The sequence below is a fragment of the Panulirus ornatus genome, chromosome 50, assembly GCF_036320965.1.
Source record: "Panulirus ornatus isolate Po-2019 chromosome 50, ASM3632096v1, whole genome shotgun sequence".
NCBI classification, from domain to species: domain Eukaryota; kingdom Metazoa; phylum Arthropoda; class Malacostraca; order Decapoda; family Palinuridae; genus Panulirus; species Panulirus ornatus.
Genome location: NC_092273.1, coordinates 14583425 through 14598053, shown reverse-complemented (window position 1 = coordinate 14598053; position 14629 = coordinate 14583425). Strand labels below are relative to the sequence as shown.

Below are 14629 nucleotides of genomic sequence, written 5' to 3'. Positions count from 1 at the left end.
AACAGTTGCTCCGTTTATACAAGGGATTGATTCGTCCTTGAATGGAGTACTGCTCTCACATCTGGGGTGGTTCTTGCTGTCCATCCTTACTTGACAGAATTGAGTCGAAAGCGCTACGACTTATAAACTGTCCCAGGCTAACTTCCACCAGACTTGATCCTCTTGCCTTACGCCGCAATGTTGGTTTACTTTCTCTCTTGTAAAGGAATTACTTTGGTTTTTGCTCCCGAGAGTTCGTTGCTTGTGTGCCCCCCACAAACCACTAGCTGGATGGACCACACAATACTCAGCAAGCTGCTCCGTCACATATTACTGTGTGGCCATCAGCAACTCAAGAGTGGGCCGTTTTGATACCTGCTTGTTTTCCTGCACGTCGAAACTCTGGAACTCTCTACCTTCTCATGTCTTTCCCAATAACTATGACCTGGCACTTTTCAGAAAACAGGTCTTTCTCAAAATTCGTAAATACTTTCCCTTGTCTTTTCTTTTTCCCGCGTTTCATGATTCTCTCTGTATTTCAGTGAAGGCCCGGCCTTGATGTGGACTTCTATCCGTGACTGTAGCCTTCGACGTGGGGTTAGCACCAATAATCTACATAGTTCACCGTAGCATTACGCTGCACATCTCCTTACGCTCATTCTCTTCGCTGTCTCCTAAATTGATGCTATTGATATCCGTGTTATGGTCGGGTTTTCTTGTGTCGTTCCGTGTCGTGGCACAGAACTCTCGTAACGTGCACGGTGTGTCACGAACGCACTGTCGTTCACACGTGAGTCAGGCGAGGCTGGGGTGAGGCGAGCGACGCAGCCCCTGAGTGCGACGACCCAGGGAAAGGCCGTCGGGCCATCATACCCGAGGGGTCGTACTACCCGTCGTGCTCGAGGGTCGTACCCAAGGTGCTCAAGGCACAATGGTCATACCCCGTCGTGCTCAAGGGTCGTCGTACCCGTTGTGCTCAAGGGTCGTGCCGTACCGTCGTGTTCAGCGACGTCAGAAAAAAAAAAGAAAGAAGAAAACATCTTTCCAAAAACGACCCTCGCCTTCTTCTGACCCTCAACCTTCGCGTTCGGTGCCCCCGCGTCTTGCATCGCTCACAAGGTCGCGTCAGCCGGACGAGATCGAGTTCAACCTCCTCGATCGCTCGCTCTCCCTCCCTCCCCCCCCGCCATTATTGAACTCTCTCTCTCTCTCTCTCTCTCTCTCTCTCTCTCTCTCTCTCTCTCTCTCTCTCTCTCTCTCTCTCTCTCTCTCTCTGCCGCCCATTACAACATTCAGTTCTCTGATGATCCCTTTCGCAGTGTGAGCCGGCCGCTGTCAGTGGGTTTCTCCCACCACTGGGAAGAAGTTGAGGTTAAACACGTAGGGGGAAGAAAACCCACGGGAGATGATGGCCCGACCTTGAGATGGGTCGAGGTATACATGATTGTGGGAGGGTTGTGAGGTAATCTTATGGTATTGTATATATTTGCAGTGGTTGTAGGAGAGTTGTGGAAGAGCTGTCAGCCTTGGCTAGTGTTCGGAGGGTGGTTGTAGATGTGGGCTCTGCCTCATGACTTTAAAGTGGTTGTGAGAGGGTTTGTGGGCTCTGGCTACTGTTGTTGTTGTAGTAGGATGGTTGTGAGGTCTGGCCAACTGTCTGTACGGTGGTGGTTGTAGGAGAGTCCCATGCTTGTGTTTTTTTTTTTTTTTAGGAGGGTTGTGGGCCCGAGCTGGTGTTTTTTGACAATTGTTGCAGAATTTCCCTGGCACCACCTCGAGAACGTCTCTGCTCCTCACCTTGAGAGAACTTCTCTTTTGCTCACCTTGAGAGAACTTCTCTATTCCTCACCTTGAGAGAACTTCTCTATTCCTCACCTTGAGAGAACTTCCCTGTTCCTCACCTTGAGAGAACTTCCCTGTTCCTCACCTTGAGAGAACTTCTCTCTTCCTCACCTTGAGAGAACTTCTCTCTTCCTCACCTTGAGAGAACTTCTCTGTTCCTCACCTTGAGAGAACTTCTCTCTTCCTCACCTTGAGAGAACTTCTCTGTTCCTCACCTTGAGAGAACTTTTCTGTTCCTCACCTTGAGAGAACTTCTCTATTCCTCACCTTGAGAGAACTTCTCTGTTCCTCACCTTGAGAGAACTTCTCTGTTCCTCACCTTGAGAGAACTTCTGTGTTCGTCACCTTGAGAGAACTTCTCTGTTCCTCACCTTGAGAGAACTTCTCTGTTCCTCACCTTGAGAGAACTTCCCTGTTCCTCACCTTGAGAGAACTTCTTTGTTCCTCACCTTGAGAGCACTTCTCTGTTCCTCACCTTGAGAGAACTTCTCTGTTCCTCACCTTGAGAGAAGTTCTCTGTTCCTCACCTTGAGAGAACTTTTCTGTTCCTCACCTTGAGAGAACTTCCCTGTTCCTCACCTTGAGAGACCTTCTCTGTTCCTCACCTTGAGAGAACTTTCTGTTCCTCACCTTGAGAGAACTTCTCTATTCCTCACCTTGAGAGAACTTCTCTGTTCCTCACCTTGAGAGAAGTTCTCTGTTCCTCACCTTGAGAGAACTTCTCTGTTCCTCACCTTGAGAGAACTTCTATGTTCCTCACCTTGAGAGAACTTCTCTGTTCCTCACCTTGAGAGAACTTCCCTGTTCCTCACCTTGAGAGAACTTCTCTGTTCCTCACCTTGAGAGAACTTCTCTGTTCCTCACCTTGAGAGAACTTCTCTGTTCCTCACCTTGAGAGAACTTTTCTGTTCCTCACCTTGAGAGAACTTCTCTGTTCCTCACCTTGAGAGAACTTCTCTGTTCCTCACCTTGAGAGAACTTTTCTGTTCCTCACCTTGAGAGAACTTCTCTGTTCCTCACCTTGAGAGAACTTCTCTGTTCCTCACCTTGAGAGAACTTTTCTGTTCCTCACCTTGAGAGAACTTCTCTGTTCCTCACCTTGAGAGAACTTCCCTGTTCCTCACCTTGAGAGAACTTCTCTGTTCCTCACCTTGAGAGAACTTCTCTGTTCTTCACCTTGAGAGAACTTCTCTGTTCCTCACCTTGAGAGAACTTCTCTGTTCCTCACCTTGAGAGAACTTCTCTGTTCCTCACCTTGAGAGAACTTCTCTGTTCCTCACCTTGAGAGAACTTCTCTGTTCCTCACCTTGAGAGAACTTCTCTGTTCCTCACCTTGAGAGAACTTCTCTGTTCTTCACCTTGAGAGAACTTCTGTGTTCGTCACCTTGAGAGAACTTCTCTGTTCCTCACCTTGAGAGAACTTCTCTATTCCTCACCTTGAGAGAACTTCTCTGTTCTTCACGTTGAGAGAACTTCCCTGTTCCTCCCCTTGGGAGAACTTCTCTGTTCCTCACCTTGAGAGAACTTCTCTGTTCCTCACCTTGAGAGAACTTCTCTGTTCCTCACCTTGGGAGAACTTCTCTGTTCCTCACCTTGAGAGAACTTCAGCTTGAAGCAGGACCCCTGCTCCTCCATCATCCAGGACCAGGACCCGCATGAATGGGAGTTTACAATACCACTTCGTAACCCCGTTTTCGAACTCGGGGCGAGGAGGAGGAGGAGGTGGTGGGAAGTGGAGGGCCCATTATCCCCCTAACCCCCCACTTCGTTCTACTAGCTGGCTGGCTGGCTGGCTGGCTGGTGAATGTAGGGGGGGGGGGTTCGAAGCCCCGGATTGAGTAGTCCACGTCGAGTACTCGTACGTATTTGCTCAGGTCCTCTCCCTTCTGCAGGCGAATGTTCCAGGCATATTCTCTCTCTCTCTCTCTCTCTCTCTCTCTCTCTCTCTCTCTCTCTCTCTCTCTCTCTCTCTCTCTCTCTCTCTCTCTCTCTCTCTCTCTCTCTCTCAGTAGACCACAGTGTACCTATCCTCCCCCCCCCCCCCGCAGGCACCAGCTTTCGTTTGTGTATATATCAATTTAATCTAAGGTTTTTTTTTTTTTTCATCATCAATTTCTTTCGTACAGGGAAAATTAATGTTTTTTTTTTTTCTATTATTCGTAAGATTGAACGATATCCAAGCCAAGCGAGAGAGAGAGAGAGAGAGAGAGAGAGAGAGAGAGAGAGAGAGAGAGAGAGAGAGTCATGTTGATTTGCGTATAATATGTTGAATTTAAATCAGTTTTGATTTAACCAGTGTTAAGGTTGACAGGGTTTTTCTCTCTAGTATCAACCCAACTTTGGTTGAGTTGGTTAGGTTAGGTTAGGGGATTAGATTAGGTTAGGTTAGGTTAGGTTAGGGGATTTGGTTAGGTTAGGTTAGGTTAGGGAATTTGGTTAGGTTAGGTTAGGGAATTTGGTTAGGTTAGGTTGAGTTAGGTTTCGTTAGGGGATTAGGTTAGGTTAGGTTAGGGAATTTGGTTAGGTTAGGTAGAGTTAGGTTTGGTTAGGGGATTAGGTTAGGTTAGGTTAGGAGATTTGGTTAGGTTAGGTTAGGAAATTTGGTTAGGTTAGGTTAGATTAGGAAATCTGCTTAGGTTAGGGGATTTGGTTAGGTTATGATAGGGGATTTGATTGGGTTAGGTTAGGGGATTTAATTAGGTTAAGTTAGGGGATTTGATTAGGTTAGGTTAGGGGCTTTAATTAGGTTAGGTTAGGTTAGGGGATTTGCTTAGGTTAGGTTAGGGGCTTTAATTAGGTTAGGTTAGGTTAGGGGATTTGGTTAGGTTATGATAGGGGATTTGATTGGGTTAGGTTAGGGGATTTAATTAGGTTAGGTTAGGTTAGGGGATTTGATTAGGTTAGGTTAGGGGCTTTAATTAGGTTAGGTTAGGTTAGGGGATTTAATTAGGTTAGGGGATTTAATTAGGTTAGGTTAGGGCATTTAATTAGGTTAGGTTAGGGGCTTTAATTAGGTTAGGTTAGGTTAGGGGATTTGGTTAGGTTAGGGGATTTAATTAGGTTAGGTTAGGGGATTTGATTAGGTTAGGTTAGGGGATTTAATTAGGTTAGGTTAGGGGATTTGGTTAGGTTAGGTTAGGGGATTTGATTAGGTTAGGTTAGGGGATTTGATTAGGTTAGGTTAGGGGATTTAATTAGGTTAGGTTAGGGGATTTGGTTAGGTTAGGTTAGGGGATTTGATTAGGTTAGGTTAGGGGATTTGATTAGGTTAGGTTAGGGGATTTAATTAGGTTAGGTTAGGTTAGGGGATTTGGTTAGGTTAGGTTAGGGGATTTGATTAGGTTAGGTTAGGTTAGGGGATTTGGTTAGGCTACACATGTAGTTTGATGGCCTGCTCAGTTCTGCTTGGGTTTATATAGACACCTTGCTTAACAAAATGACATTTTTTTATTTGTATTTATGTGTTCTAGCAGTACTGTGCACCCCTATCAACAGATCTGTTAACAGATGTGGAGTGGGGTTTTTTTTTTGCAGCTCTACCAACAGATCTGTTAACGGATGTGGTTATTTTTTTGTCTCTATGTACTGTTGTGCTGGTGTGCTGGTATACCAACAGATGGTATGGATTCCGTTGGATGGTGTTGTGAGATACTGTGGTAACGGTTGTTGTACCAACAGATGGTATCGATGCCTTTCCCTGCCGTTGATGTATACTGTTGCAACGATATATTACGACAACAGATTATTCGATACCGTTGAATGCTGTTACCATTATACTGTTATGGATAGACATTAGTAACAGGAGATGATACCGTTGGCGTTACCTTCCGTTACTCGATAGTGCCTCCGTGGTGATGTAGCACAGCCAACAGATGCGCTCTGAGGCGTTACAACAGGAGAAACAGGTTACCTTAAAGTGATATATTTGTGCCAACAGTAATACCATGATCATACAGTGCTACCAACAGCTTAATGCAAAGACGTTAGAGTTACCAGCTTAATTTTAAAGCTTTACAGGGTTACCAACAGGTAATTAAGCTGTTACAGTGCTACCAGCAGATAAGAGTTAAGGCGCTAAAGTAGTACTAACAGATGAAGTTAAGGCCTTACAGTGCAGCCAAACAGGGAACGGTGAGTCGGCTACAGTGCTTACAACAGATGTAGTTAAGACGTTACAGTGCTGCCAACAGATAGAGTTAAAACATTACAGTGCTTCCAACAGATGTAGGTAAGACGTTACAGTGCTACCAACAGATAGAGTTAAGACGTTACAGTGCTACCAACAGATAGAGTTAAGACGTTACAGTGCTACCAACAGGTAGAGTTAAGACGTTACAGTGCTACCAACAGGTAGAGTTAAGACGTTACAGTGCTACCAACAGATAGACTTAAGACGTTACAGTGCTGCCAACAGATAGAGTTAAGACGTTACAGTGCTACCAACAGATATAGTTAAGACGTTACAGTGCTACCAACAGATAGAGTTAAGACGTTACAGTGCTACCAACAGATAGAGTTAAGGCGTTACAGTGCTACCAATAGATAGAGTTAAGACGTTACAGTGCTACCAACAAATATAGTTAAGACGTTACAGTGCTACCAACAGATAGAGTTAAGACGTTACAGTGCTACCAACAGATAGAGTTAAGGCGTTAGAGTGCTACCAACAGATAAAGCATTACAGTGCTACCAAGGAGGGAACAGTGAGTCGGTTACAGTGCTACCAAGGAGGGAACAGTGAGTCGGTTACAGTGCTACCAACAAGGGAACGGTGAGTCGGGTTACAGTGCTACCAGCAAACGAGGTTAAGACGTTACAGTGCCACCAACAGATTACATTATATAATGCCGTATGTTGCTCAACACGATGATAGAAAAGAACGCGGCAGCATTGCCAACAGGTGTTGTGTAGCAATACAGTGGTAATTAGCTGATGATATATTTAAAGGAAAATAATGTACTTACGGAGGATAATCAACACATTAATTTAGGATGATACAGCTCTACTGACAGAGTAATTAAGGAGGAGTGCAGGTAAAATTTCTTGTCTCTCTCTCTCTCTCTCTCTCTCTCTCTCTCTCTCTCTCTCTCTATCTCATCTCATCTCATCTCATCTCTCTCTCTCTCTCTCTCTCTCTCTCTCTCTCTCTCTCTCTCTCTCTCTCTCTCTCTCTCTCTCTCTCTCTCTCTCTCTCTCTCATTACACTTAAAAACTCATACACTCACCAGCTTATACACTCGCCGGGTGAGACACTCACCCCCTTGATACACCCGCCGGATGACACACCCACCGCGCAGTATTACCAGCTCATCCACCAAGGCACTGCCATCCAGGCGACCTCAGCCAAGGACAGTACACACAGCTGCCACTCCCCCCCCCCTGCGCTTACTTCCCGCTAGCGTGTGTGTGTGTGTGTGTGTGTGTGTGTGTGGACGGCCTTCGGCGGGTGAGTGCATCTAGCGAAGAGTAGTTGTAAATGTGACAGGCAGACCCACAGTTGTAAATCAGACAGACGGATCTTCCGGTTGTAAATCAGACAGACAGACCCCTCAGTTGTAAATCAGACAGACGGATCTTCCGGTTGTAAATCAGACAGACAGACCCCTCAGTTGTAAATCAGACAGACGGATCTTCCAGTTGTAAATCAGACAGACAGACCCCTCAGTTGTAAATCAGACAGACAGACCCCTCAGTTGTAAATCACAGACAGACCCCCCAGTTGTAAATCACAGACAGACCCCTCAGTTGTAAATCAGACAGACGGATCTTCCAGTTGTAAATCAGACAGACAGACCCCCCAGTTGTAAATCAGACAGACAGACCCCTCAGTTGTAAATCAGACAGACGGACCCCTCAGTTGTAAATCAGACAGACGGACCCCTCAGTTGTAAATCAGACAGACAGACCCCTCAGTTGTAAATCAGACAGACAGACCATCCGGTTGTAAATCAGACAGACAGACCCCCCAGTTGTAAATCAGACAGACGGACCCCCCAGTTGTAAATCAGACAAGCAGACCCCCCAGTTGTAAATCAGACAGACAGACCCCTCAGTTGTAAATCACAGACAGACCCCCCAGTTGTAAATCAGACAGACAGACCCCTCAGTTGTAAATCAGACAGACAGACCCCCCAGTTGTAAATCAGACAGACAGACCCCTCAGTTGTAAATCAGACAGACAGACCCCTCAGTTGTAAATCAGACAGACAGACCCCTCAGTTGTAAATCACAGACAGACCCCCCAGTTGTAAATCAGACAGACAGACCCCTCAGTTGTAAATCAGACAGACAGACCCCCAGTTGTAAATCAGACAGACGGACCCCTCAGTTGTAAATCAGACAGACGGACCCCTCAGTTGTAAATCACAGACAGACCCCCCAGTTGTAAATCAGACAGACAGACCCCCCAGTTGTAAATCAGACAGACGGACCCCCCAGTTGTAAATCAGACAGACAGACCCCCCAGTTGTAAATCAGACAGACAGACTCCCCAGTTGTAAATCAGACAGACAGACCCCTCAGTTGTAAATCAGACAGACAGACCCCCCAGTTGTAAATCAGACAGACGGACCCCTCAGTTGTAAATCAGACAGACAGACCCCCCAGTTGTAAATCAGACAGACGGACCCCTCAGTTGTAAATCAGACAGACAGGCCCCTCAGTTGTAAATCAGACAGACAGGCCCCTCAGTTGTAAATCAGACCCCCCCCCCCGCTGGTAACCCTGGGTTGGGCAGCCCTAGAGCAGGGTCGCCTCCGCGGCTAAGCCGATGCGTTCGCGGTGATCGCGGTCGCGACGACGAGATACGAGACGAGACGGATGCGCGGATTATCTCGCTTCTGTGTCTGGTCTGCGAGGACGCTGAACACAGGGGAGTAAGAGAGGGTGAGGATGTGGGTGTGTGTTGAAATTCGTCACTTGCAACACTCGTAAAGTTTTTTTTTTTTTTGTGAGGGGGGAATATGTATTGTTATGTGCTGTTACACACACACACACACACACACACACACACACACACACACACACACACACACACACACACACACACAACACACACACACAACACACCTGACCTGCATAATACACTACCATCTGTGACCTGTGACTCCATGTTTATGTCCCACCACATAAGCAACTGTACTGACCAAGGTACTCGTGTGTCTGCTTCCTACTGACCATCTCTATTAGCCAGGCCTATAAGTCAGGCCTACCCCTCTGTTCGCCTCCCTAAACACTGGTAGTACGCTTGGCTCTTCCCTCCTCCCCTTCACCTGGTACACCCCGATCACTGGGGCAGACTTCGCACCTCACCAAGGGCCTCCTCGCATCACCCCCAAATGCACAAATGGTGAGATGATATCATTGGGAACATTGTTGTGTGTGTGTGTGTGTGTGTGTGTGTGTGTGTGTGGAGGGAGGGAGGGGAAGGAAGGGCATTTTGGCACGGGTGAGTTGGGGGATGTGTCGCTGGTCCTCACAACACAGGAGCCTAAATCCTGTCTGATCTCCAACGGACGATCAATCTTGTGTATGTGTATGGAGCGAGGTCGATGCTGTGGGCGACGTCCCAAGCGGCTGGCTGGCCATCAATGCCGTCGGGTTGGCTGACCGTCCAACAGGGGTACTGTGGCCGCTCAGGTTCGACTGTCTCGTGATGGGTTTCCTTTCCTTCCGAGACTCGCTGACCCAACCTCCTCCTCTTCTTCCTCCTCCTCCTCCTCCTCCTCCTCCTCCTCACTGGACGCGACGATGGAGGTGTTCCCTTTCGTATCGTCCCTAGTGAGAGGGTTCAGACCACCGCTCCCGCTTCAGGTAGGTGCTTAGATGGTCATAGGTTCAGGTGGTCGATGGTGCGTGGCCCCCAGGGGTTACATCTAGTCTGTCATGTGTAGCAAACGCTTCGGTATGGGCTGGGTGTCGCCCCCAGGGTCACACAGCCTTGTTGAAGCTAAACTGGGGTTTTTAAGTAGGACGTTCCGAGAGGCGTTGGTGTGGTTGCGCGCGATGAGGATGGCTACTTCTGGGTTTTCGTCGTAGATGAGAATCCTGAGCATCTGGTCGTTGTAGAGGAACAGGTTTTAGCCACAGTGGCCTCCTGACGGCTGGCTCATCGTGTTTGAATCTCGGAGCGGAAAGTGGCCTCTCCTCGACCAGGACGTGTATAGGATACGGCTGGTCCAGGTCAACAGCCGTCATTCCAACACCCATTTTTCATGCCGTCTTGGGGGAAGGGTTTTTTGCAACATGTCTCAGCGCAGTAGAGCAACTTGATCATGTACTGTCGGAATACATTTTTTCGTACATATTCACCATTGCCCGCGTTAGAGAGCTATACCATTCCAGAACAGAGGACTGAGCTTTTAGAGGTGAAACATCTCACTTGGCGTCCTTCTCTGTTCCTTCTTTGGGAAAAGTAAAAACTGGAGGAGAGATTTTTTTCACTAGTCTTCCCCGCTCCCTCCCCTTTTAGTCGCCTTTTACGACACACATGGAATACTTGGGAAGTATTCTTTCTCCCCTATCCCCAGGGATTATATATATATATATATATATATATATATATATATATATATATATATATATATATATATATATTATATATATATATATATATTATACTTTGTCGCTGTCTCCCGCGTTTGCGAGGTAGCGCAAGGAAACAGACGAAAGAAATGGCCCAACCCCCCCCCCCCCATACACATGTATATACATACGTCCACACACGCAAATATACATACCTACACAGCTTTCCATGGTTTACCCCAGACGCTTCACATGCCTTGATTCAATCCACTGACAGCACGTCAACCCCGGTATACCACATCGCTCCAATTCACTCTATTCCTTTCCCTCCTTTCACCCTCCTGCATGTTCAGGCCCCGATCACACAAAATCTTTTTCTCTCCATCTTTCCACCTCCAATTTGGTCTCCCTCTTCTCCTTGTTCCCTCCACCTCCGACACATATATCCTCTTGGTCAATCTTTCCTCACTCATCCTCTCCATGTGCCCAAACCACTTCAAAACACCCTCTTCTGCTCTCTCAACCACGCTCTTTTTATTTCCACACATCTCTCTTACCCTTACGTTACTCACTCGATCAAACCACCTCACACCACACATTGTCCTCAAACATCTCATTTCCAGCACATCCATCCTTCTGCGCACAACTCTGTCCATAGCCCACGCCTCGCAACCATACAACATTGTTGGAACCACTATTCCTTCAAACATACCCATTTTTGCTTTCCGAGATAATGTTCTCGACTTCCACACATTCTTCAAGGCCCCCAGAATTTTCGCCCCCTCCTCCACCCTATGATCCACTTCCGCTTCCATGGTTCCATCCGCTGCCAGATCCACTCCCAGATATCTAAAACACTTCACTTCCTCCAGTTTTTCTCCATTCAAACTCACCTCCCAATTGACTTGACCCTCAACCCTACTGTACCTAATAACCTTGCTCTTATTCACATTTACTCTTAACTTTCTTCTTCCACACACTTTACCAAACTCAGTCACCAGCTTCTGCAGTTTCTCACATGAATCAGCCACCAGCGCTGTATCATCAGCCAACAACAACTGACTCACTTCCCAAGCTCTCTCATCCCCAACAGACTTCATACTTGCCCCTCTTTCCAAAACTCTTGCATTTACCTCCCTAACAACCCCATCCATAAACAAATTAAACAACCATATATATATATATATATATATATATATATATATATATATATATATATATATATATATATATATATATATATGTATGTATATATATATATGTATATATGTATATATATATATATATATATATATATATATATATATATATATATATATATATATATATATATATGTATGTGTGTGTGTGTGTGTGTTGTACCTGCTTGTGGTTACGCCGCAAGTAAAGTCACATCGAGGAACACTTTGCTGCAAAGGAGACCATCATTCCCTGCTACTGAGTGTAGGAAACCCCCCCATGTAAGGAGTTCTGGGATCATATAGTTATATGATGATACATATACCATTACTATAAGACAGTGTCGGTGATCGTTCATATAGTCTAAATAGTCTATATAAGACAGTATCATATACTCGTATTACACACACACACACACACACACACACACACACACACACACCTGTCATTATAAGAACGAGGCCCAAACGCTGAGCCTTTTGGGTCAAACCAGCCTGACTTTTGGGTCAAACCAGACTGACTTTTGGGTCAAACCAGCCTGACTTTTCTCTCTTCCGACAGGGTCTGCTGTCGGCGCTGATCCGCGGTTCAGGCGAGGTCAGCGAGGAGTCGGCGCGGCAGTTTGAGGCGTGGTGGGCGGTGCACGTAGCCCACGTCTCCCGCCCGCCGCCTACCGCCGCCCACGTCATGACCCCACCGCACCACGTCCACCCACGCCCGCACACCATGGAGAAGATCCCCACCGAGCCGCTCCACCCGGCCATACAGGTAGGCCTCACGTGCTACCGTGGCTTCCGTCTCATTATCCTTTCCCTTGCACGCCACTCACCCTCCTGAATGTTCAGCCTCCGATGCCCCAAAGCCTCTTACACCCCATTCTTCCACATCCTCCTTATTCTACCCCCTTTCCCCCCACCCATTCCCCGCCCTTCCCCCGTTGCTTTCCCATCCCCCATGGTTTACCCCGACCGCTTCACATGCCTTGGTTCAGCCCATTAACATCCACATACACCACAGCACATCCAGTTCGTTCTGTCCAACACAGACCTCTCGCCTGTCGACACTGGCTTTGGAATACTATTATGATTTACCGTGTTACAGTTAGAAATATGTTAGAAGTGAAATAGCAGTTTTATTATTATCATTATTACTATTATTGTTATTATTATTATCATTATCATAATTATTATTATTATTATTATTATTATTATTATTATTATTATTATTATTATTATTATCATAAGTAGTAGTAGCAGTATCATCATTGTTATTGTTGTTGTATTCATACTTGTATTATTATCAGCATTATCATTATTATAATCATTTACACTATCATCATGACAAAAGTAGTAGTAATAGTAGTAGTAGTAGTAGTAGTAGTAGTAGTAATAGTAGTAGTAGTAATAGTAGTAGTAGTAGTAGTAGTAATAGGAGTAGTAGTAGTAGTAGTTATAGTAGTAATAGTAGTAGTAGTAGTAATAGTAGTAGTAGTATTAGTAATAGTAGTAGTAGTAGTAGTAATAGTAGTAGTAGTAGTAGTAGTAGTAGTAGTAGAAGTAGTAGCAGCAGCAGCAGTAGTAGTAGCAGCAGGAGCAGTAGTAGTAGTAGTAGTAGTAACCATAGAGGTAACACAAGTGATAGTTATATTAAAAAGTACCGTAACTGTAGATATATATATTCATAACGAAATATAAACCTAAAAGAATCTCGCCAAATGTCACCAGAGCCAAATAAAAAAAAAAAAAGGTAACCCAGCGGGAATCAATATAATCCAGTGTCGTTATGTGATCAGTGTAATATATATTTGTCCGCTCTCTGCACGCAAATTAATACTTTTATTCCATTTTTTTTTTTTTAACACGATTTCGGACTGGCTAGCTAACTCTCTCTCTCTCTCTCTCTCTCTCCTCTCTCTCTCTCTCTCTCTCTCTCTCTCTCTCTCTCTCTCTCTCTCTCTCTCTCTCGCCAGTGAATTTCATTTATATATATATATATATATATATATATATATATATATATATATATATATATATATATATATATATATATATTATATTTTTTCTGTAGTCCCCCCCTCCACACACACACACACACTATTCCTTTATTGATGGTAAATAAGGCCATGTGGAGGTGTTGATGATAATAAGAATTTCTAATAATCTTATAATTAAATTTTTTTTTTTTTTTAGATTTTTACGAGTTCACTTTGTAGATTTTTTTTAAAAGTAATGATAAACGAATGAAGGGAAGACAAGGTGAAAGAAAATGGAGAAAGAAAATGAGAACAATTCGTGTAAAAAAAAATATATTTTACATATTTTCCTGTTATTAAAATATTTATATACTATAACTGCACTTATTATGTATCATTGTATTAATGAATATACATCAGTTATTTTTTTACCGACTACAAGCATACATATTGCCGCATTATAGCAAGTAATAATACATAACGGAAGAAGACGTGTGTGTGTGTGTGTGTTGTGTGTGGCTATGTCGGATTGAGAATCATACTTAATACATGGAAGTGATGCTAGAAATATTTTTTTGGGGGAGGGGGTTGTTGGATGTAAATTTTTGACGTTGACAGCCTTAATGACTTCCCCCCTGCAGTTGATAGACCTTAAGCCCAAGCAACCTAGTTCATATGGTCTATTCTGCTAGTTGATGATTAGGGTCTTGTGTGTAGGGGGGGAAACTATTGTGTAAATTTTTGATTGAGTTCAGTATGTTGTGCCTCAAGCGAATCCCCAGGCTAATCTTATGGTAGGTGAAACGCATAGAAGTTATTAATTATTATTATTATTATTAATTATATTATTATTATTGTTATTATTATTATTATTAATTATTAATTATTATTATTATTAATTGTTGTTTGTTGTTGGTTATTCTTATTTTTATTATTATTATTTATTATTATTATTATTATTATTATATTATTATTATTATTAATATTATTATTATTGTTATTGTTATTTTTATTATTATTATTATAATCATTATTATTATAATCATTATTATTATTATTATATATTATTATAATATTATATCAGAAAATTACCTATAATTATTATTATTGCTTTGTTGTCCAGAAAATTACCAA

The 14629-nt window shown here is 44.1% G+C and overlaps 2 protein-coding genes across 2 annotated transcripts in view; both read left to right on the top strand.

Moving 5' to 3' along the window:
* The window catches only part of LOC139764631 (homeobox protein dve-1-like), a 404802-nt gene that overhangs the window by 350763 nt on the left and 39410 nt on the right, over window positions 1–14629 (top strand). Inside the window, exon 6 of the mRNA XM_071691480.1 lies at window positions 12085–12291. Within this exon, the coding sequence (XP_071547581.1) occupies window positions 12085–12291 (207 nt within the window). The remainder of the gene's footprint in view (window positions 1–12084; window positions 12292–14629) is intronic.
* Window positions 12606–14629, top strand: part of LOC139764709 (uncharacterized) — a 7692-nt gene continuing 5668 nt past the window's right edge. The window contains exons 1-2 of the mRNA XM_071691596.1: window positions 12606–12623; window positions 12827–13176. Coding sequence (XP_071547697.1) covers window positions 12606–12623; window positions 12827–13176 — 368 coding nt within the window. The remainder of the gene's footprint in view (window positions 12624–12826; window positions 13177–14629) is intronic.